The sequence below is a fragment of the Calidris pugnax genome, unplaced genomic scaffold (assembly GCF_001431845.1).
Source record: "Calidris pugnax isolate Ruff unplaced genomic scaffold, ASM143184v1 scaffold208, whole genome shotgun sequence".
Taxonomy (NCBI): Eukaryota; Metazoa; Chordata; class Aves; order Charadriiformes; family Scolopacidae; genus Calidris; species Calidris pugnax.
In genome coordinates this window covers 1863313-1888808 of record NW_015090967.1, presented here as the reverse complement: position 1 = coordinate 1888808, position 25496 = coordinate 1863313, and the positions used below count along the sequence as shown (strand labels likewise).

Here is a 25496-nt window from a genome sequence, read left to right as displayed (position 1 = left end):
GTACTAGAGGCTGAAGTGAGCCTGAATAGGAATGAATGGGAAAAGCATCCTATTGTGACTGGTCCAGATGCTCCGTGCATCCTTGGCATAGGCTACCTCAAAAGAGGGTATTTCAAAGGCCTGAGAGGGTATCGGTGGGCTTTTGGTACAGCAGCTGTAGAGACTGAGGGTATTACACAGCTGTCTACCTTACCTGGCCTTTCAGATGACATTTCTGTGGTAGGACTGCTGAAGGTTAAGGAACAGCAGGTACCACTTGCTACTTCCACGGTGCATTGTCGACAGAACCACACCACCATCAGCTTTTAATTTGATGGGGTAACTTGCAAAAAAAAGAATCACAACTTAAAAAGAAAAAAAGCTTCAATCACAGCCCATATGACTATGGCCAGAGTGCAGGAAAAATAAAAATGCAGCTAAAGGTTACTTTGGAAACCTCTGCCTATGGCTTCAATGGGTTTAAGAGCATGTTTGCAGACGTACATGCCTGGAGTAGTTTAGCTGTGCTTACCTTGCCACATAACAGGGGCAGGAGTATGTCTCCTGTGGGAAACCTTTCAGCACTGCTTTTTTCTGCTTGTTGCAGAACTGTTTTTCTTCCTTGAGGAAAATTAGTAAGGAGAACAAAACTGGAAGTTTGCTTTGAAGGTTTTGAAGGCTTTTTGACTTGACTGGTAACTAAAGCCATATGCATAAAAAGAGAAAAATTATTCTCTTGAGAACCTAAGCTGGGCTGTTGTTCATTTTACATCAACACCAGCTTTTATACTTGTTTTACTTAAAATGAATGACCGAATTCCCGTTGTCTTCAGTACTGTTGCTTGGGAGTCTTAGGTCCAGTCTTTGGCTTGCGTCTCTGTGTATATGTGTGAGGTTCTATTTACTTGCAGTGTACGTATCTAAAAAGCATATGCAGGAACGTCATACTACGGCAACTATCAGTAAATCAGAGAAAAATCATTGTTCCCTTTAGAAGAGACATGGCATCATTTGTTGGAAAAGGGCAAGAGCAGGACAAGCTTAGTTTTAAAAAACTTGATTTTGTCTTTGTTGAGAGAAAATGCTTTTGCTTTATTAAGTTTTTGCTTCTTTCACCCCCTTCCCCCCCCTGGAAATTGTGATCATTACCAGTATTCCTTCTACATATACTCTTGATACTTCAAGAAGTTGCAAGCTCTATTACTAAAGGCAGCAGCGACTTGTAAGGAAAGACTGAAGTAATGGGGGTTGCTTCATGCCAGAAGTTGCTGGGGAAAGCCACAAGATGTCTTTAAACATTGCTGCATAATAAAATTGGAGTATACTTTTACGGATTTCCATAATCCTAAGATCAGCAGTGGTGGCCTTATACTTCTGCAAGAGTAATAGAGGCAAGGCATTAGCGAAAAAGAATAAAGCAAGGCAAATGAAGAACTGAGACAGAGCTCCTAGAGAGCGTGCAGAATCTTAATGGCTGGAGACTTTTAAAAACAAGTGCAGACATCCTCTTTCCCCAAGGCAGGTAGATCATGTGTACTTTGTGTGACAGCTGTGGGTGTTATCATAATACAGAATAAGGACAGAGTACTCCAACAGCTTTGTTACTTTGTTTGGCTTTTGTTTTTAAGATTAATAAACAACACGTCAGACAGCAGTAGATAAATAAGTAACCTGCATTAATTGTACAAAAAGATATATAAATACAAGTTTGCTGTTTTGTTTTCTTTTCAGAGAAGGAAAATGTCATTTCATAAAATATCCAGCAACCCTTAACTTAACTGAGATGCTGTGAAGTCACAATTCAGAAGACAGACATATGAAATAAAATCCACACTGTGCAGAGACAACACAGTGGCCCCTCCAGATCTGATCATTCATGTTTATCCTACGCTTATTTATACAGCTAGTATTCAACGTGGGATCATCTGAATATGTTTTGCTATTAAACAAATGAAAATATTTCCCCGTACTTTTTTTTAACTACTGTACTAGAAACATCCACCACATCATCATCATCATTATTACTGTTGTTAAGGAATTGTCCTTCATTCCATGCATAATTACACAAGTTAAAAACATCATCCCTCCCTCATGTCATAGTTTATAAAACATTGTGTGCACAGTGAAGCAAATCCCCAATTAAATGCAAATGCTATTAAAATGAAGAGAAATACACTATTACTGTTGATTTTAGAGGAACAAAGTTCTGGGGAGATTAAAAAAAAAACAAAATAGATTTATCTGGACAAAATAATGTACAGTTATTAATATTGCACTTTTTGTACAAGAAATCCTAATAAATATACAGAAAGATATACATTTACATACATAGAAAGACATTCTTCTTTTTTTTTTTTAAATAAAAAGTTGCACTGATGCTTAGCAACAATATTTCTTGAAGACCCATTTGTAGTAAGAGTGTTCACTGCCAGATCTGTTTTGAAGTAACTCAGCTTGAGACAGTTCCATGTCATGAACCTGACACTGACCTCCAAAGTAGACTCCCAGTTTTGCTGAAAAATCCATGTGTCATGGAAGCTGTAACACAGCAGTCCTTTAACAGCATTTCATTAATGTACCACAAGGCATGAGCTCTACTGGGGGTGACAGAAGAGGCACAGCCAAGCCTTTGATTTAGAGATGGTCTTGAACAAAAACCTCAGATCCAGATAGCTCTCCTTTAAAGTTTCACAATGCTCAAACTCCCTACTTTTCAGATTTCCTCTAATTTTAGGGCCCTATTCTGAGCAGAGCAGAGAATGCCCAGGAACTAAAAGGATGAAGCACTTCACTGGCTGAATAGCCACTGCAGCTGGCCAGGGGGAAAGACTCAGAGACACCATGCAAAGTCATGCTGTGGGTGTGATGTTTGAGCCTTGCTTTTTAGACTGTATCTTCAGGATGTTATACATGGGCTTTAAAATGTGCTGCTTTATCGCATCTACCTCGCTGTGACAGGCAGCTGGAGAGGAGCAGATCTGTTAAAAATTATTGGCATTAGTCCTCTGGGGCTGATGCAGAACCCGTTCTACTGAGTAGGAATAACCAAAAGAAATCAGAACACAGCTTTTTTCTACTATTTGTCCAAAAGTCATGGCTGCCAGGAGAAAGGAATTTCACGTTAGCAGGACAGGAGAACCCAGTTCCTCAAGTTACTTTCCAAAACCCCAGGTCTGAAAGCACCTACCTGAACTCTGGGAACTGGTAGTCCTCGCTTTTCCAATTAAGTATTAGTAGAACGGGGTATGTGAAGTAGCTCCTCTTACCACAAAAAATTGCTATCTCTCCTTCCTGTGCTCTCTACAGGACAGTATTTGCTGGTTTGTATTACAGTCTGTCAATAGCTAATCATACTTTCTCTCCTTATCCTGGGTAATAATTAACATCATCACCCCACCTCTGTGCTGAGGGCAACCTTCCTTTCGCCAGTCCTCCCTCACAAGCACAACCCGGGTGTGTTTTAGACTCACTTACATTACACACCATTGTTCAACTTCCCCAGACACCAGATCCTAAATGATCCTGAGGATCTCCAATTGAAATAATTTGAAGGCCTGGCATGAGAAGGAGAAAGGGGTTTAGAAAAAGGAATCTAATCTTGAATGTAACAAATAGGTTTGTAAAGCAAAATCATATGCTTATATTCTCAAAGTAGTCTAAGATAGATGAAGTATCTGTATGCTGCATAATTGAATTTTTTAGATGAGGTATCTGTATGCTGCATAATTGAATGTTTAGTTTAGCCTTTTTATTTTTTTTCTCCATACCCCATGATCTGTCAAGCTGTTTGGTTATTTAGAATCATAGGATGGTTTGGGTTGGAAGGGACATTAAAGATCACCTAGTTCCAACCCCCCTGCCATGGGCAGGGACATCTACCACTAGACCAAATTACTCAAAGCCCCATCCAGCCTGGCCTTGCACACTTCCAGGGATGGGGCATCCACAGCTTCTCTGGGCAACCTGTTCCAGTGCCTCACCACCCTCACAGGAAAGAATTTCTTCCTGATCTAAATCTTCCTAATCTAAATCTACCCTCTTTCAGTTTGTGATGGTTCAATGTGATGCTAGGTTTTTACTCTAATCTCCTTCCCCATCTGTCTCCTGGTGTACCCTCAGGCATGTACGTGGATTATGGGGCAGCCCCACTCCTCTCAGGCCCATTGCTGGTGGCATGGGGCTCACTGACTCTTTGTGGTCTACCCTCATGACCATGTTTTGCTGCATTCTGTCTCCCAGATTCATAGAAGGGAAAACTTGTCAAGTCCCTTTACATCGATGATTCGGTAAAAGGTTTTCTATTAATTTTTTTTGGAAAGGGAAATAAATAAATAAAATGAAAAAAAGAATTCCATTCCATTTATATTTTCTGTAAAAGTCCTTGCCTCGGTGAAGCAAAGGCTGTAATCCCCTTGTTCCTCCATTTTCACTGTGTTTGTCCTCAAGCTTTTCCACAAGTCCCACAGCAGCGTGACTTGAACTGGGTGAGCTGGCAGAGTTTGAGCTGTTTCACTTTCTCACAGTACCTTGTGGTGTCTCTGCACTCCACTGCCAAAGGGGAAACAAAAAGGAGAAACAGTGATGAAGTAATGAGAGAAGGATTCTGCTCAAAGAACACTTGCACAGCCCTCTCTGGTAATGTCTCTGCCAAATAACTCCACTGTTGTCTAGATGTGGGACGTTTCTATATAATAAAAAGAGGCTGGATGGGCAGCAAAGGTCTTGCTTGGTATCTGTAAGCTCCCTCAGCTCTTTCACTTCCATTAGGGCACCTCAAAGTCAAAACTGCTTTGAACTTGTGGAGTCCACTTTGCCTGGGAGGGATTGTCAGAACTGATGCGGCCATAGGCAAGACCAGGCAGGTTCTGCTGGTGTTCCTGCAACTATGGCACAGCATCTGGCTTTGATGGCAGAGGGTGGCATCTGCCCATCAAAATCAGCGTGTGAAATGGAAGCTGTGGCAAGTGAACAGGTAGTGATTTCAACTTGAGCTGCCTGATGTTTCCCAAAGAGATATTGCCATAGTGAGGCACCATTTCCAAAGAGGCACATCATCTGTTCTTTTTTGGTTTGGTTTTGTTTTTTTTTTTTTAAATATTTGTAACTTTTTTAGTCCTTTGGCAAGCCCAATGAGTCACTTGTCACCTGAAAGCCTGCAACCTCCATTCCAGGAATTCCCATCATCAACCTACCCACTGGATTCCCATCATCAACCTACCCATTGTATTTTAACTCTAGCCAGCAGTATGTGATTCATGTTTTTATTTCCATCTGTACCATTAATGGAAAGTTCAGACTGCATCAGCCATTTCACATGCGATTAGCAAACAGACACAACCCCAACGCTAACACCATCGCCAACAAATTGCAATGGGCACCGTTCCCCCTGGGGCACTGAGTTTTGGACACCACGTTTTGTGTATGGTCAGGCTGGAGGTTCCCCTGGATGCCCAGCTGCAAGGCGTGCAGTGCTGCATTTCTGAGAGACGGCTCTGCCTTCTTTCCTCCCCCTGTCCCACGCTACCCTCCCGCTCCTCTCCCCAACCTACTGTTTTCACAGGGGGTGATGTTGCAGCGCTGCCAGTTCACCGGCCGTGGCCTCCAGGAGCAGTGATGCTCCAGCACGGGCTTGTTGGTACGGATGTGCACGCAGTCCACGCGCCGGGACTGGAAGCCGTAGTTTCCACAGGTTGCCGTGCAGACGGTCCACAGGCTGACCCTCCAGTGCACGCCGCAGACGTCGGTCCAGCAGTTCTGGGTGCTCAAGGGTCTGCGGGCAGAGGGGAGGGAGGGAAGGAAGGGTGACCCATCACCACGCTGCGCAGGGAGCAAGTGTATGCCACCCTGGGTGCCATGCAAGCCCTGGGGACAATGAGCCTCGCGTATCCCCAACGTAATGCGCTCAGAGCACTGCTTGATGCCATTCAATGGGTGCAAGCAGGGATAACTCCAGTGCACTGAGAGCCCGTCTGTAACTGCCCGCAGGGACCAGACCCTCAGCAGGTGCACGCTCCAGCACTACTGGAACTAAAAAATCATTTTTACTATTTGAGGATTTGCCCAAAATGTCCTGTCCATGAAGTGCCAAACCAGAGGTCCACTGAAAAGATGCAATGAGAGAAGTGCTGATCACTAAGATCCAGCAGGGCTCTGCCACTTTCTTTTTTTTTTTTTAACAGCCAGTGGGAACAAACCCAATTCTCTGAAACCCTCCTTTTCCCTTCAAGGCAATCTCACAGAAGATGCATAGGCCCACTAGGTTCCGACCTATTTGTCACACAGATAATGAAAATACATGAGTGGGAGCCAAAGAGCCCATTATATTAATTTTCAGTCATGATCAGGCATGATTGATGTACCTAAGTCTCATGTGAAGAAAATATGTCTTTACAATCTTTACAGTGGAGTTTATCTGCAGGAAAACAAAAGCGGTGGAGTTCCTTTTTTTTCCCCCAGTTAGAGCTTGTGTTTAAATAAGGGAAAAGGAGATCGGTAGCTTAAGAAGAGTCAGTACAGCCTTTCAGTAAGGATTTGGCATGCCAAGAAGACTTCCCAGTTGTTGGCCAGCTACTGTTTGTTTCTGGGGCTGATGGGAATGAACAGTGAAGCTTGAGCTCAAGCCTGGTGAGAAATATACCACATAACTTTGGCATGGCCTCTTTGTTACATAGGGAAAACCCAAAAGTCAGTTTTAGTCCATTCAACATGTCTGCTAAGGGAAGTGGTTTTAAACATACGAGACTCCTGTCCTACCTTGGTAAGGCACTACATTGATCTGATGACACAGAAGTCCCGTCTTTGGTCTGGCAAAATATCTGTCTATGCTGTACAGCCAGTCGTGGTCCAATGCAAGGCCCGTTACACTGTGAACACAGAAAAATCACAGGAGGTAAAAGGCAGGACATATTCCCCTTTGATTAAGAACTGCTGGTGAAATAAAGCGCATACTGCCTTGCAGTGACTCTTGAGCTTTGAGTATTTCCTGCAGCTCTGTGGGCTTTGCACGCAGTCATCTTCTGCCCTACCTCACTCTCCTCCAGCAGCATTAAAAATGCATCTCTGTATCTGCTCTGTAGATTCATTACCTCTCCTCTTCAATAGTTCAGTCTTAAATACAGTCTTTGTAACAGCAAATAAAATGCTCTCGTGTCATTAGCCGAGAGCATATGATCCATACAGGAAATCTCAATACATTCCTTTTATTGTGCATTTTGCAGCTTGTACAATCAAAATTTATGGGCAACTAGTTAATAACCAAGAACACATTGGACCAAGAACATATTCCACTCCATTTAATAATTTAAAAGTATACTGCTGGACAATAAGCAAAAGCAGCAAGCATGACAAGCACAGCAGATCTGCAAGCTTGCTCCAATACTAATAGGTTCTCCTACTTTATTCAAGCTTATCAATCATAAGCTTACTGCTTAACTCTTCTAATTCTCTCCTTCGATTAAATTGTAATCAGCTATAGGTATGAAGCATGTATTTCTGTTCTTTTAAAATTAGATCAACTGTTAGGAAACATTTTATTTTTCAAAGTATCTGGAAATTATACTCAAGAACAGACTGAGGGTTGAAGAATGGGACTTTAGTATGAGGGAGGAATTTTGGCCAGGGGAAGGCTGCTGATAGATCTTTCTGTTGCCTCTACGCCCACATCAACAGGAGCCCTATTTCACACTACCATGCATTCCTGATGTAATACTTTCTTCCCTCTGCTATTTCTTCCTTCCCTGATGACTGGGAGAGAGAAAGAGTGGCTGCCAGCTTCTCCAGTTGCTCCCAGTTAACCCTCTCATTGAGCAAGGTGGATGGAGATGTTGTTTGTTGGAGTATGTGGCACGCTATCTGCAGGGGCTAGCAGTCCTCATCACCAGCAAGCCTGAGTCACTGGTTTTAAACCACTACGGGATTACATAGTGGAGATCAAAATGCCACTAGCATTAAGTGAGGGGATGGAGTTCATTCTGGAGATAGGGACAGATTAAGTCATCTGTTTATTTTCTCTGTGAGTTGGGAAAGTTGCTCATTATACCTGGGCTCCAGGGACCTGATACCCCGTGGTACTACTGAGAAGGTCATTGATCCACTGATTAGAGTGTTCCTGACTGTAATTAGATAACATTCTTCTGGCTTGGAGACTGAACTGAATAGAATCATATGGGACTTTATTTTTTTTTAAGCTAGGTAGAAGAAATAATATATTATAATGCACAGAGGTTAAATCTAACAAATTAATTCAGACCTGTTTGATTCTCTCAGATGAGTATGATGTCATGGGGAACAATGTAGCCCATAACCATCTACAAAATAAGGATGAGGTAATTGGCTTTTAAAAAGGATTATCCAGTCCTTAGCTGGAATTCCATAGGGAGTGAAAATCTGCTTCTTTCATATAAAAGGAAAATTCCAAACTTTACCCATAAATGTAATAGAATAACTCAATCACCTTTCATGAGAGAAGTTTCCAAAATACACAGTCAAGAGTTAAATGAAGTTGTTTTCAAGTAGTGAACAATAGCAAGTTCAAGTAGCTGAAGACACTTTTCACTATCAACATAGTAAAAAATCCTGATGCAGTGCAACATATTTTGCGTATTACCCCAAGAAAATACAGAATGCCTGTGGTTATTAATAACAAACTATTGTATTACTATAAACTCTCACACAATGAGAAATCATTTGCTGTTGTTTTCAAACTGACTTACCCCACGCTAATTAGAAAAGGAGGCAAAATATTTCATGACAGCTCACTATATGTCATGATTGATAGTTGTTACTCCAGGTATTCTCTTAGCCTCTTCTTGAATGGTAAGAAGCCTTGCTTCTGTACCTTTACCCGACTCATCATTTGAATTAGATGTATAAGTACTTTTTCTGCTTTTTCTTTTTCCCTTTGAAAATTTTTATTCCACCAAAAGTGATATTAAATTAGTACTGGTTTCTGGCTTTAACCTCCAGCAAAACTGGCTTCTGGGGTTTTAACCCTGTCTCTCATTTGCCCTGGAATGCTAATACCTCCATGTGAATCAACACTCTGGAGATCTTTGAGCTAAAATCTGTGAGTTTGTACCCTGAACTCTGGACTATAGTGGGCTCATCAGCCTTCACACACAGCTCAGTCAAGCTGGAGTCGAGAGAAGAGGGAGGAAGCACAGAGTAACGACTTGTCCCTGGTTATAATTGACTAAATATCGACTAGTGTCTTTTTAGGACATCTCATAAATCACAGAGAGACAAAGACAAAACTCTTCTGTGGATTCCTACAATAAAATGATTTAACTCTAAATACTTGGAACATTTGGTATTTATGGAGTGAAGCTTTTTAACGTCTGACCATTGTATGAAACTGCAAGGGGAGAATTTGAAGATCTGCAAAACAGCATGAAGTAGTCTGAAAATGCTTTTAGCCCCCCATCCTGCTTTTTGTCATGAAACAAATCAAGAAAGCTCTCACTTTTCATCATTCTCAGGCAACACCAGCAACTTTGTAGAACTGGGTTACTGTAAAAGCTCCACATCCCAAACCTACCACAGTTGTCCATTCTGACTCCTGCCAGACAAAACTGAAACACATTCACTGGGTGGTAAGAGGAATTAAGACTTGGAGAAAGCTGTTTCCCAGATGTGCCACTTGTCACGTTAACAGGAGCTGCAGACCTTTCCCCTGGGGACGATACAGGGGTGTGCAGTAAAAGTCCTGTTCACAAGCAGCATTTCTAGGAGGAAAGCAGGAAGCTACAGAAGTCTAAGCATGCAGTGCATCAAATCTGGAATTGAAAGAGTGGAGCAAATTAGTTGCCTCCTCAAAAGCCTGCAGACCATAACCTAAAGATACCAGGGTGCAAAATCTCTCCTCATTTTCTCTCACTTTTCTAGCCCATGCTTTGAGGCTGTCCTTGGCCTCCTGGCTTGTTCCTTACCTGGCCCCAGGAGGAGGCCACCCACTCAACACAGGGCTGCCTGTTACAGTTCTGTGTGTCCACAGGGCGCTTGGACACCTGGGCACAAGCCTCGTTCGACATTGGGACAGAGCTGCCTTTCGCTGTCAGGAGCTGACATGTCACTCGCCGCATCTGGATGCCTCCACCACAGCTCCGTGTGCAAGGAGACCACGATGTTACCATCCACCTGGGAGAGAAAGGAGAACAGGTCAGGGAGCAGATATGTGCCACCATCTGCAGGCTCATTGGTGTCAGTAGGTCTTTAGGTATTGGACCAAAGAAAGGCAAGGCTGGTTTTGTTTATTTAAGGTGCGACCCTGGAAGGTGCCGAGTGCCTCAGCCTCCCATAGCAGTCACTGAGAGCTGCTCAGAGAATGAAAGCTGAGAAAAGAGCACATCTTTCAGGATATTGTATTTCTCAAGGTTCTTTGGCCCCAGAACTCATTTTCTAGCCCTTGAGGGTGTTTTTAAAGGCTCAGCAAATATTTCTAGCCCAGACACAGGGTTGGGCATGGCTGCTCTTAACACCACTGTGCCATGGAGGCCTCAGTCACAGGTTATAGTCACGTCAGCAATGACTAGCCCATTTATGCCCCTTAGTAGGGAAAACTATCTCTGTAAAGTTGCTGGAGTAGCTCACAGGCCACTTTGAATTTGCTGAAGAGCCAAAAGCTGCCGGGTCCTGCTGGTGTCTGGCTGTTCTGTTATGCCCCTGGCAGCTGGGATAATCCAGCAAAGCCTGAAGGTGGCTCAGGCATGGAGCCAGTGCATAGCCAGCCCAGGCAATAAGGACGTTTTTCTTCTTTCCTCTTGAGTTCAGACCACGCATTCAAGGTTGAGGCTCTGAATCCATATGTGCTGGGGTTTAAAAAAAAATCTAGTCTAACCAGTAAGAAGTCTGTAACAACAGAATATAATAGCCAAGGTCCAAACTCTGACCGAGATGGACAACAAATTTTGTCTGTCTAAGGATCATTAAGTGAAACACTCGTACAGTTGGGTTTGGGAAGGAGGTAGGTAGGAACAGGAAGGATCGGACTGATTACTAGTTTCCTGAAGAGCTTTACGGTCAAGTAATCAGTTTGCTTCATTAAGTTCCAGGATTTCTGTGTTGCTGGGGGGGAAACAGTGCCTATCACTTCCTTCACTAGCTGTGTTTATGATTACTTTATAAAACAGGCAATAAGAATTTTCCAGTCCCATGGAGAGACATCCATTGCTATTCCTGTCTTCTGTGGGTGATCAACTCCCATGGTACAGAAACAAGTATATAAGCAAACAAACTCCCAATAAAGAAAACAAAAACACTGCAGTCTTTTTTTATGCAGTTTGGTGAGGTTGAATCTGAAGTTTCCGCAGCCCTCATAAAACTCTGCTCTGCATTTCAATCAACTTTTATTTCCAAGCTCACATCTCAGCAGTTTCTCAGGAGCTGAGGGAGGATTGTGGGTTGCGTTACAGTTCAGGGAAGGTATAAAAAGACATAAACCATTCCCACAGAATTTACTGCCATCACCAAGGAAAATTGCTGCTAATGAGCATGTTTCATATTTCATCAAATCTCTTTTGGTTTCCTTCTTATGACTCAGCTGGCAACTCAGAAAACATTTGCCTGCAAAGAGGGGTAGGAATATATTTTAAAAGGTAATTAAACAGAACCTTGCCATATACCCAGGAGTGGTAAATCTGGCTGATTACTTCTCATCAGGTTGCTTAGCACCTCTCCTTCCCTCCGCTTAGACTCTCTTTGTTTAATACAAGTCCCAAATCACTGTTGAATGAGAGAAGTTGTACTAAATTTCTCTTGAGATCCTAACTACTTTTAAATGCTTGTTTACTGAAACGCATGATGTCCACAGTGGAAATAAAGGAGAGGAGGGAGTAAAACCCCCCAAAAATATGGAAAAGCAAGTTTACACATCTCAGCCGAGGAGCCACTCAGTTGCAGAAGTAGGACATTTTTAACATGGAGAGAGTACAAAACTATGCTGACTCTCTGGATGGGCACTCAGGCATACATCTTTGCACCAAAGTGTGGCAAAGAAGGAAAGTATTTTGTGTGGGGAGGAAGCAGCAGAGGCAAACCTAAGTGTAGCCAGAAGTCTTTCAAGCTGTCCTGGCTCCACTGTGTTTGACAGTAACTGAAAAACAAGCAACCTGGTCTAGTTGGGGGTGTCCCTGCTGACTGCGGGGAGGTCGGACTAGATGACCCTTGGAGGTCCCTTCCGGCCTGGGAAATTCTATGATTGATTCTATGATTCTATGATCACAGGGACAGAGAGCCTGTTGTTTCCCAAGGAAACCACAAACTAACAGTCTCCAAGAGGAAGCAGAACTCGGTCTGAGCCCCCCTTCATGTCCATTAGGTCAGATGGGATGTGCCCATTTTACAAAAGACATTTCCACTCTGCTAAAGGAATTCTTTGCAGCTGCAGCTAGTCCTGCCCATATTGATGTTCAGCCAACACAGGCACTCAGAATAAAAGCCCAAAACTGCTGCTAAACCTAGCTTCTTGTCTGTTGTATTGTTGGGATAAACTGGTATGAAGCCATGTGGAACACAAAAAAAGATACAACCTACAATTTTTGGGTGACAAAACTCCCATATATACAAATCCCAGAACTGGCATGATATTTGCATCCAGAACAGAGTGAGGCTGGAATCACCCGAGACAACTCAAGCTGTGAACTTTGCTAATAAAGAGTAGGCAATAGCCTTTCCATTATTTTCTAACCTCATTACTGAAGGAGTAAACTCTCTTTCTACCATGTACTGTCAATGTTTTCCACAAACTTTGCTACAAATTACCAGCTGTCTAGGTTAAGCACTCATAAATCCCCTTTTAGCCATGACTTTTCTCCAGACAGGTGCCAGAGAGGATACAATGGCATGATGTCCAGTGCAAGGAACTCTTCAAGCATATCTTAATAGCATGTATGATATTTTAACATGAGACAGACAAACCGTGGAGGGCAGTCTCTCCTGTTGCATGCAATGGGCTGCAGAGTTGGCTTGGGCTTCTCTTTGCAGTGGGATATGTTGACTTCGGCCCCATCCAGTAAGCACCTCAGCTGGGGCAGCTGTACCCCTTTGTGGCCGCAGGAAGCCGAACAAGCCATCAGTTTGTCCACTGACCACCGGTATTCTGCCAAGAAGTGTGGGAGAGACATGTTAACACTCAAAAACTTCCAGCAGGAGACCCTTAGAAAAGTAAGAGCCAGAGACCTTCTCCAGGATGAAATATTTGGGCTCAGTGTATCACATGAAGGGGAATTGCCTACGCGTACAAGTCTCCAGGCAATGAGCAAAGAAGGAACATGATTCCAGCTGATGAAAATCACTGACTGTCTTTGGTGTAACAAACCCAGTTTTTTGGTGCTTAGAAGCATCTAGCATGGAAAGTGAATGACATGGTAGAGCAGTTAAGTGGAGGCAGATGCCAGTGATGCAGGACATTATGTCTATATTTTTAAAGGGATGTGATTTAGTGAAGGTATGGTTAACTGCAATTACCAGCATTTACCACAGGGTGTTTCTTTCCAGGTAGATCATACACATCATCACTCCTGAAGAGGAATGGGGGAGTTGCAACACACTTAAAATTTTATGGCAAAATTTAAAGAAAAGTTAAATTCTTCTCCAGTCCATTCCTGACAACTGGAGCAATGAAAGCTGCATAATCTGTTCCAACCCATCCACACTGTTCGGTTCTGTGGCTTTGTCACCTTCAGCCTATTTCTAGGTTGCAGAAATTTTTACAAGTGAAGGGTTTTCAAGGAAGAAGAGACTGTGAAACACTGAATTGATAAACTGTTAATTTACAGATTAATCAGAATAATTTTAGGGTTTCAAACTGTTGACACTTCTGTCTTAAATTTCTGGACAAGAAAAATAGCCCCACTCCACAAGTGTAAGTATAGCTTGAATCAGTAAGGTGTGTTTTATGCTCAGCAGGCCAGATATATCAGGCATCATTTTGGTAAAATAAAACCCAAGTCACTGCAAGGTACCTAGTAGTCCTTCAAATCTATATTCATGGCAGTAAAACATCAAAACATCTATTTCCTGCTGTCCATGACAATCCTGGCTTCATAAAGGAGAAATCTGGGATGACAAAGGCAGTGCAGGAAGTCCATGGGAAGAGCTTCACAGGGCAGCAAGACTAAAACTGGAAAGTTACCTTGTATAGCCAAGGATGTTTTCTGTGTGAGCGAGCCAGCCTCATTCTGAGCAAGGCAGCTGAATTCACCATCAGGAGCATCACTGACATTGAGTATCTGAAGAATACGGCCTGCTGACAGGAGGCGATGCCGCATACTGAGAGGCTCGCCAGAGTAAAGCCAGGTGATGTTTGGGGTTGGATGACCATCCACTGCACAACCTAAAAAACAGGAACATGAAAGAAACTTGCTGAGTACTGAACTTGCTGCAAAAATATGTGTTTTGAAGTCAAAATTAGGGGAAAAAGGCAATTCCATCCCATTTTCTCCTTGTTTTCTCATAATGAAAAATAGGAATACTATGATAATGAATACCTTTCTCATCAGCTGAAAAAAATTTATATAATAATTATCCAAAAGCCAGTGAACCAGCCATATGAAGATCTTAGATCTGTTTGGAAATATTTATATCAAGCCTCCTAAGGTTCCCACTATTTGGGTCATCCTCTTTTTAGTTTTGAGGAAAGTAAGATAGGGAGGTTACACACGGAGCATAAACTCAAGAAGCATGGTTGACCAAGTTACACAAACAGAACTTGGTCTCCAAACCTTCTATTTAAACTACAGGGGCCACCTTCCTATTTACTTTTTTTTAATATTAAAAATCTTTGTCTTTGTTCCACAAAAATGTACAAAAAATTTTTGTTACACAAAAAACTGTTGAAAAAAAAGGAGAGATAGAGTTGAGTCCTTAGAGGTTTTTTGTCACAGCAATTCTCCAAGCAACAACCAACCAAAACCAGCAACTGAAAAAACATGCTGTTGTGAAGCATTGTATGGGTATGCCTATGGATCATCAGCACAGCTGATGAGGTTTAGGTTCATAGTGAGTTCTTTGTCTGCTGAGCCAAGGGAGAGTATTGGTAAGCTACTATTCCCTGTGGTCTTCATACCAGATACACTGTTTGCCAGTTTCCTGATGAAATGCAGAAGATTTGTGAGACTTGCCTATCCTGGGAAAGATAGCTTAAGTTGCCTTACATATTTCCTGGGGGGAAAGAAAGAACTAGGCAATTTCCATGGTGCAACCCATCCACAGCAATTGCAGGGGTAGGGAGCCATAAAAGCCATGCTCAAGGGATTGCATATATTACTTGGCCTGCTTGTGGCTTTGGCTAGTCCTGTACTTCCATGCATCTCACTGACACACAGTCTGACTCAGTTTCTATGAATGCAACCTATACTGATTGTTAGTTTGTTATACTGCAGCTTTACACAATTGTGTTTATCTTAGCATGTATGTGCAACTAATGATTTTATTGTATAGAAAACCCCTTCTGAAATAAGAATACTATATAAACAAACATACCATATATACATGAACATTCACAGTATCACTGTTCAAAAGGGTGGGATAAAAAATGGAAGAGTTTGAATTTTAAATACTAAAAGATGAAAGACTGTTCTAAAATCAACGAATAATTCCATCAGCTGATATCATTGTCATCTCCGTGTCATTTGATTAGTATTTATTATTCACTGAGACAAATGAGATTGTGAATATGATACCTTTGTAGCTGCATTACACTGTGAACAGAGGCTACAACATGAAATTTTTCTTACCATTCCTCCTTTCATTTTTGTCTATCCACCTGAGGATAACTTAAACTAACATACAGGAAGCGAGTACTATTTCTACGAGAGAGGTAAGATGACTTATAGCTGCTGCAAATAAATTAATTTAATTAATTAATTAATTAATTAATCACCTTACTGATTTACTATAACTACAAGAATAAAAATACCTTTTTCATTCATCTACGCAGGAAGGCTTTCCAGCCATTGTCAAGACCAAATCCTCGAGACTTGAGGAGCACATTATTTTGTTTAGGAACCCTCACTGAGCTTCTTTTGGCTTTGATCACACCGCTGGGCTACTGTAATCTTTACTTGTCTGCCTTTTGCCACCAGTCATACCTCCAATTAGACTACTCCAATGGCAGAACATGCTGCCTTGCCTGTGACAATTAAGGCTTTATTGCTCATAAAAAGCTCATAAAAAGAGCTCATACAAGACGGAAAAAGCCAGTGGTGACCTGTGGCATGTCCCAGCCATTTTCATGCTGAGAGTTAGACCCAGGAGAGACCTGGGGAAACCCCATCTGCTGCTGGGGAGGATGATACTGGGCCCCTCACTGACCCAGTGGCTACACAGGTCCTTGCAGTGTCATGCATCCACAGCGGGAAAGGGTGTGGGCGGGATAAAGCTGCCCTTTGGGGCTGGTTCACCCCGCCTGAAATAGGTATTACAGAGAGTAAGAGCTCCCCAAAGGAAGGAGTGACACACACACGGGAGGCTCTGCAGTCACAATGACAAGGTTCACTAGCATAGAACTTCTTAATGCAGCCAAATATTAAAAAAAGTAGGAAAAAAGGGAAGAAAATGGCAAAATGAGAGAGTGCACATTACCCACATGGGTCCTCTCGCTTTCTTTTTTCCACTTTTATTTATAAGGTTAAAGAGAGTTTGCTTTTTGTTTTACTTTCTTCGGTAAGGTCTAATGCAGTTTTACCCTTGGCAGTTCCCTCTCCAGCGCTCAGTTCCTTACCACAGACATGACTGCTTTGCTCCTCAGGCCTTTTCTGTAAGCTCTCTATATTCCTGCTATACTTCACATTATGTTATTCCTTTTGTCCTAAGTACTGACTTTTCCCCCCCTTTTGTACTGAAAACCAACTCATCCGATTTCCAAGATTCTCATTCTCAAGTAAATGATTGGCATGAAAGATTTCAGCCTGCCTAAGTTAGAATCAATGGAAAACAAACTTAACTGTAAGAAGCTATGACTTTTGTTTACAGTATTCTAATTTTTTGTAATTTGCTTGTCTTTTAAGACAACTGTAGGGATTTCCACAGGTCATGATATAGCTATGACAACTGAAAAAGGCACGCTGTGAGCTCAGTTCTACTACTTGCATTTACAAACAGTCTGCACAGGATGAAGAAAGCACAAAGGTCAGTTTGATGTTAAACAGAGAGGAACTGGCATTGTCTTCAGTGTGAAATGGTTGTAGTTAGTGCCTCTTTTTGTCTAAAAATCTTATTGTCAGGCAAAACAATGCAGTCTCCCTAGTACTGACTGTATCATTTGCCTTATATTTCTTCTTCCAAAATGTATATATAAAATATTAGCTAAAGGAATAGCCAGTAATCAATAATATGGGGAAGAAAACCTGAATGCTACTTTCTAGATATGTTTTACCAGTGAGCACATTTTTTAACATGTAACAATAAAACTTTACTAACACCTATGAGACTCTCATGTAACGGATACTCCTCGTTTGTGTATGCAGAACAAGCATCATTACATTTCACAAGTGACATTTCCTATACGTTCTCCATTTGTACGGATGCATAAGCTGTGGGATAATGTTTTATGCATATTAAGTGAGAACCAGAGTGCAATAAAAAAACATGTTCCATTAATATCCTCTTCTCATCTCCCAGGAATAGTTTTAATACCATTTAATGCAGATTACCAACACCTATTCTCTATTTCCTCCCATCCCTGGGGACATTGACTGCTTTATCCTTCCAAAGCTAAACACCTGTCCCTATAATGTGTGAGAAGGAAAAACTGGTTTTGTTTCCAGACAGCACAGCTATTGCAGAGCTTCAGTGCATAAAGACCCTTGGGAAGGTGAGGAGGGAACATTTATTTTGGACTGTTTCTGAGCAGTGAAAGCTCTGGCATGAGAGGGCCCTTCTCTTTCACTCCTTAAGTAGAGAAAAAAAATACTGCCTTCAGCCTCCCTTGCAAAGTCTACTGTGACTCTGAATTTCTTCAAAGCCAGGGTGAGTTGGATGTGTGAATGCTGAAAATACAAACACAAATCTAATGCAAATTATATCTTTTAGTAGGGAAAATGTTTCAAGGATAATGAGGGGATATTTGGAAGTGGAAGACCAATATTTCACAACAATGCTAATAATTTCTTGAGAGGAAAGAATAAATGCACGGTGGAGGCCAAATTCAGCCCCCCATTATACCACTTTCTGCATGACTGTAGCTGCAGAAAGACTCTGGGCTACTGTGCTAATGCTAAGAGAACAAAATGTGAAACATGCATCACTCTCTCACTTGCAGACTTGAATGATGGAAAAAAGCAAGTGCAAAGGCTGCTGATTTTAGTATTCTTTTTTTTAGCGGCCTGATACCTTTAATCAGTAGAATTGTATTAAAAGCAATGGTGAAAACGTCAAACAGATTTTGCAAATACTAAATATAACCATACAAGTTAAAAAAAATTACAGGATTCCCTTTAAAAAAGATGTCTGTTCATAAATTATAGATTATTTTCGTGCATTCATATTTGTCCGACAACTAGCTTTCTAATTTACTATTGATCTGCTGATTAATCCCAGGAAATATTTCGGGTCAAGATGAGTCAGTTTCTTCGAAATTTCTTCAAACAAAATAGTTGTATAGTCTGAGCTCAATAAACTACTTAGCTGTCCAACTGCATCCCTGAAGCTGCTGTGCTGTACAAGGTAAGCTCACCTTTTCCATTCTCCTGGCAGCTAACCAAGGCGTACGAAGGTGCATGCTGTCTCACCTGAGGCCAAGCCACATGCCAGCAGTGAAGCTGGAAATCAAACTCTTGCCTTCTTAGTGTCAGGCCAACACTTTTGTCTTTGGAAATTATTTCCTATTTAAGAGATAGGTCTGGGTACCATATCCTGGATATAAACGCACACCATGGTTTGGTTTTCATGTTCAACTACATGCTTGTACCTTAAAGTTCAGTATTATACACTTCCTATTCATCAGTGATCACTCCATGGACAAGTCCAATGTTTGTGCTGCATTAGTTCAAAATACTTTGAATCAACAATACAACAAAAAAAGGGCTCCATTTGAAAAAAACTAATCATTCCTATTGTTTAGGGACCGCACGTTTCAGGACATCACCAAGTACATTAAATATAGCACAGAAAGTTCATAGAAAACTTCAGTTAGACTTACAAACCAGAAGTCCTAAGCCTGTGCCTCCGCAACTCACAGACTCACCCATCCAAACATAAATTTGGGAGACAAAAGATGATTGCAGACTATTGTCTGAAGTGCTTGACAAAGGAAAGAAGGGATTTGGCAGCAGAATTATTAAGCATATTAAAACTGAAATAAAACAAGCTAAAAAGTTTCAATAATTTGGTATAAATTTTTCTGAACTCAGACAGAAAGGTGTGGTAGACCACAATACACTGTGTTAAAGTGATAAATAGGATCTGAAATCTGTCAGTATTTTCACTGTAGTCTCTTCATCCAATGAGCTGAAGCATACTTTCAAAATAGAAACAAGATTAAGGATCAAATGAGGAACAAAATGCTTGGAATACAATTCAGAGAAGCCACAGATCAAACTGAATAGATACAATCTTGGTGCTGAACTACCATTTTGTAGTTTACACTGTACTACTGTGTTCACACTATGAAAGTGAGATTGGACTGGCACAGAGAAAAACTTCCCCAATTTCCTGTCATACTTGATTTTCTCCTCAGCTGACCAAAATGAGAAATACATGTTAAACCTAAAATGGAGTTAAATTTAATTCTGTTCAGTGTCTAACGTAAGGAGGAAAATTTGACAGGATGTATTCAACTTTTTAAAATGCTATCAAACCAAATGAAGGTAGGTAAGATCATGTCTGAAAGTCATATTTTTGTAAAACCCATTTCGCTGAACTGGAAAAACTAAGAGACAAGTCTTTATAGTTTGTCTCATTGGGAAAGATTTTCCAATATAGTATAAAGTGTAAATTTAAATAGACACTTAACCCAGGGTGTTATGCAAATTACTTCTCAGTCCTTTCATACACTGAATGAAATAAAACTTATAAAAGGTAATGTGATCCTGAAAATCCCCGAAAGAAAGAATTAATGTTAATGTAAGTATAACCTTTATTTTTAATAGTTTAAAAGATGTCAAATGAACATGACTTTATGCTAGACAAGGCAAGCTGTATCTTTAGAAATTGTTGCAATAGAAATAGGCTGATTCAGCTGATGACAGTAGTATTTTAAAAAAAGAAGGATTTTAAATAACTATTTACGGCTCCAAAGGAGCAGCTGAAACTTACTACACTAAATGCACAACCTGACTTTTAAACAGTTCTCAAAACACCTAAACTGTTTACTCAATGCCATGTATGCCTTTGTTGTTAGATACCGTTTACATAGCATTGTAAATTTACACTGCATTCAACAAAAGTTAGGTTCCGTCTGTTCCCTGCGCCACAGAAGCTGTAAAAAATGTTCCCAAATATACAGACACACGGTAGGCCCTTTAAAAAAGCAAGGGAATTTTCAAGCTCCGACTCTGACAGCGGGAATCCTACATGCTGAGAATCCTGTATTAATAAGGATTGGGTGAAAACAATCATCAGTGGCAAATCATGAAACCAAAGCCTACAAGAACAGATACAGCACTCTGAAATGACCTGCTAAGGTAACTCTGATGGGTTTATACAGTGCATGACAAAGACAGAAAAGGAGTACCCTTTGCTACAGATCCAGGTTAACTGTAAAAGTGCATTTATGGGGGAAGAATAACACTCAAATGAGGCGTGTGGAGCAAGCACTGAACAGTAGCACGGCACGAGGAGTCCAACCAAAGACAGAGCAAGAGCTCGAGCGCAATGTGATTACCAGCCCAAGTCATGAAGGCCAATGCAGCTGTAGAACCCTTTCTATACTCCTTAAGCTGGTACAAACTTGCTATATCCAGAGACATCAGCAGCTCAGGAAACTTCCTGTAACTCAAGGAAAATAACAAAAGCAGCACAGGGGAGGTGGAGGGCAGAAAGGAAAGAGGAAAAGGAAAGACGGTGCTGCTTGCTCCAGAGAGGCTGTAACTTTTGTCCTATTAACAAAGTGCTTTAGCTGTTTGGGAGAGGTTTTGAGGACCAGCACAGAGGAAAAGGGCGCTTCAAAACTTAGAACCGATAAGTCCTTTAGTCAGTAGGTCAGAAACCCAGCCGTGTTTGAAAACTCCCCTAACGCTCACTCTAGAGTAAAGCTCAAGTTGTGCAAGGAGCTAAAAGGTCTTTTATATGAACGAGCTGGCAGAATGACAGGTCTCCAGACTGGGATACTCGTGGCAAGTTTGATACCCTTAGTTTTTCACTACAACGTGCCTCAGTGGAGCTCTGCATCATTTATACCTATGTTAGAACAGAATCTAGGCCAGTGATCTGGGAAAAGCTTAGAGACCCAGGTTGAAGGGCTGCAGCTCTTACCACAAAACCAAAATTAAATAGACGTTGCCCCAGAGGCTAGTGATACTATTTTATGTGGCAGCATTTTGGACCACTGCTATAGATCAGTGGTTCTCAGATTAGCTCATTCATGGCACCAAACAGCAGGCAGGAAAAAAACCCAAGGCAGCAGATTGTCTTGAGGACCTTGCTCTTTCGACTCTGCTTTCAGAGCTTTTCAGCAGCAGGACTAGTGTCTGGTTGCCTGAAAAGTGAACAGTATATCAGTGTGGTCAAAATGTTTGACCAAGCCGAGGTATTATCAAATACCACATACACCGAAATGTGCTCAGTCTGCATATGCAAATGAAAGACACACTTTTCAATGAAATGCTACGGTGTCGTCTGATGTAGAAGGAAGATACTGCAATACTGTATGAATTTTATACATTTCGATTGTAATCAATGTGATAGAGTCTGATTGGGGAATTAATTGCAATGATAATGGCAAACTCTTGATATCAATTTTAATTATCTTTATAGAAATGTCACTTACACAGGAATTCTTGTAACTAGTGTGACACGGCAAGATTTTCACCAAGGCAAAAATGGGAGGGAATGGATAACACAATTAACAGGACAGATTTTCCCATTAATGCACCTGCTGCTTTATCCTCATCACAGTGGAAGTATTATTAGTATAAAATAAAGTTGCTGAAAAAATATTCTTCAGCATTAGAACTACTTTGGTGTCCGATTTATTACAGAGAGTGAGGAGGAAAAAAAATGATGTTGTGCAAAATAACTTCTCAGATAGCCATGATTTTATTTGACTCTTACTACATAACTTACGCAGCTGCCTTTTTCCTGAGGGGAGCAAGGACACTGATTTAATCATAATTACTCATGAGTTTTCTCTTTGCTGACTCTGTGCAGATTGTAAATTATTCTGTAGTCTGTATTTCTGCTTCCAATTTTAAGGCAGCAGTAATTCCCAAAGCCTAGGAAAATTTAGAGAAGGCTCAAGGTATACAGGGGAAAAGCCAAAGGGAGTAAAGGAAAACTTCATATATTTCAAGAAGCTATATTCTTGCTCTTATCACCAAACATCGCAAGAGATTTGTACTGGTGAGATCAGTTGTGTTCATCTGGATCATTTATTGCTTTTCACTCTGATTTTGAACAAGTATCAGTCCTATGTTTACAGATCCTATTGCTCAAAAGCAAAATGTGTAACAAGCTAATGCAGCACTAACTTCTCTGGTTCTGCTGAAAGAGTTTGGTCCTGACCATGGCATCAGTCTATCTATATGATCTGTTTCTTCTCCTAAAGTAGCCAGCAGCACACAATTTGACTCACTACAATGCACCCCAGAACATTCAAAAAGTTCTAGTTAATTTTTCTGTTCAGTGCCACATCTAGATAATGCTTAAATCTGCAGACAGGCAAATACTAGCCACAGACTTGAAGCAGTCCACTCTGAAAAATATAAAAGACTGAAAAACCTCTTGAACTTTGGACCTTGGCTCTAATGCAGTTGGCCCTTTCAGAATAAGTAATTTATTCATACTCAAAAGGCTGGCCATTGCAAGCAAGGTGTCTGGCATAATGATATTTTTCCATTCTACTTTCTGGGGCCTCATTTGGGCATCTGAGTGACTCTACCAGAAAATGAGGGGGGATATACTATTGCCAGTAAAATAAAATACTGGTTTTGGCAACGGGAATCATTTGCATCTTTTAAGTAAAAAGTTTTTGTTATTACTTTGTTTCAAAACCAGCTTCATCACTAAATAGGATGGCTGTTTGCAGAACAGGAATTTGTAGTCCAGGTCTTCATCTTCTGAAGCAGCAGTGAAATTGGCAGTTAAACTGCTCTACCTCTGTGGTCATGAGGGATAATATATAAAAACAGAAAGAAATTTGCTTTCTAGGACTGTGCTTGCAGTGCTAGCAGTTAGAAAGAAAGATGGTGTTCAGATTTGTGAATTGAGTAAATTTGATATGGAAGTCATCGGGGACAACACAATAAATATGGAGTGGCAGTATTTACTTTTTTTTTACAATTGATTGTACTTTTCTCGCCATAAAAAAGTACACTTTATCACCTAACTTCACAGTTATTTTCAGTATCTTGTACAAATAGGGACTTTTTTTCTAAAGGCACAAAATTCAATAGATATCCTAAGCTGGAGATGACAGCAGGTTCCCAGTGAACAAACTGCAGAATATGTAGTTTGAGAGATAAATCTGAATGGGAACCAGATTCCAAATAATTGCTTGGGCTTTTCCCCATAGGTTCACTCATATCTTCAGATTCCCTAGAATAACTATTATGCTCTAGGATATGAGGGGAGACCTCATCACTCTCCACAACTACTTGAAAGGAAACTGTAGAGGGGTTGGTGCTGGTCTCTTCTCGCAGGTAATTAGTGACAGAACGAGAGGGAACGGCTTCAAGCTCCAACAGGGTAGGTTTAGACTGAACATTAGGAAAGAATTTTTCACAGAAAGAGTGGTTGGGCCTTGGAACAGGCTGCCCAGGGGAGGTGGTTGGGTCACCATCCCTGGGTGAGTTTAAGAGTTGTTTAGATGTGGTGTTGGGGGATATGGTGTAGGGGAGGACTTTGTAGAGTAAGGTTGATGGTTGGACTCAATGATCCCAAATGACCTTTCCAACCTAAATGATTCTATGATTTTCATTGCATTCATTTTATCCAAAGAATAAAAACAGTATAAAGAACAAGAATTTCCATCATGATGGCATATACTCTTTTGATCAAAAAAATTACTACTTTTTCTCCTTTTTTTTGTTTTTTCAAAATGTGAATGTTCGGGATACAGCAAGCCTTAAAAATATACATTGCAGCTGTACACAACAGATAGACTAGCTAGCATTATCTCAATATTTATTTTTTTTTTTTATATCTTCTCTTTTTTAAGACATTGCTCAAGACTTGCACTGTGTCAAGTAAGAGCTAAATTTTCTCTTCATTTCAGATCCTTGCTATCTTAAGTGTTTATGCTCCCATTTATCTTTAAATTCATGATCCTGTGCTGCACTCCAAAATGAAGATGCATACTTCTATTTGGCTGTCTCATAAATGCAGCCCAAAATCTTTATTTCATTATATACAATGTGCAATGCAGCGATTTGCCTTTCTTCAACATGCATATCCTCAAGTACACATTACATTTTTAGAAATCATCACACAAGATAAAGATTTCTGAAAAAACATGTGGGACATGAACGTGAAGCTTTGGGGAAAAATTTATCAAATGTGTCCACAGGCATTTTCTGTGGAATTCAAAGAGCTCATCTGCAACAAAATATTTAAGCAAAGCAACAGATGCCAAGAAACACTGTGCTGTTAGAAGCAGTCAAAGTACATTCTCCTTCAAGCTTTTTTCCTTCACTGTAATATTTTATAGGTACTCCTACATTTCTATATTCCTAGAAGCATTCATTTCTGACCTACCTTCCAGTGTTCCTGCACAGATCGGATCCTTGCTTAAATATAATTCATGTATATAAGTCTAGGTCATTAAACCTTCAGCTTTCACTATGTCACGTAACTGCAATAAATACAGTATTCTTCTGTGCTAAGGTAAGGAGACATTTTTGTATCATATTTTGTATCTTTTGACAAGACTAATGCAGTTTCCAATAAGGTCACAATAAATTTTAGAAATTGTAGTGAATCCCCACTGAGATTTGTAAGATCCTCAGACTTTCTTATTGAGCATGTAGAACAAAGACACAAACATAATCACTGATGAAAGACCTAAAAGGAATAAAGCCAATTGGCTGGGTGGCAGAATAGAAAGAATTAGTGGACAGCTTGTAGGGGATGCTGTGGACATGGGTCACAAGTTTACAAGTTCACAACTTGTTCCCAAATTGGTATTTGCAGCTGGTGCTTAGAACCATATGCAGATTTTCTTTGCCGTGTAGCATTCAAGCAAAGGCTGATTACAAAGGAATCACAGTAGTCCATGAGAACCTTAGCCACTGCCCTGGAAGATTATGGGGAAACTGAATTACAATCAAACGTCTTTGATTGTAAACCATAACGATATTAGTGTAAACTAGATGCAGATTAAGAAAAAATATCTGAGAGATGAGACCTTTTCTTTTTTTTTTCAGTAA

General features: G+C 40.8%; 1 protein-coding gene across 2 annotated transcripts in view; it reads right to left on the bottom strand.

Annotated features, from left to right (window-relative positions):
• Positions 1-1580: 1580 nt before the first annotated feature.
• The window catches only part of ADAMTSL1 (ADAMTS like 1), a 208822-nt gene continuing 184906 nt past the window's right edge, over positions 1581-25496 (bottom strand). For both annotated transcript variants that reach the window (XM_014952589.1, XM_014952590.1), the window contains exons 24-29: positions 14108-14308; positions 12892-13072; positions 9906-10113; positions 6733-6842; positions 5529-5749; positions 1581-4527 (exon numbers count right to left, since the gene is read on the bottom strand). In XM_014952589.1, coding sequence (XP_014808075.1) covers positions 4421-4527; positions 5529-5749; positions 6733-6842; positions 9906-10113; positions 12892-13072; positions 14108-14308 — 1028 coding nt within the window. In that variant the 3' untranslated portion in view covers positions 1581-4420. The remainder of the gene's footprint in view (positions 4528-5528; positions 5750-6732; positions 6843-9905; positions 10114-12891; positions 13073-14107; positions 14309-25496) is intronic.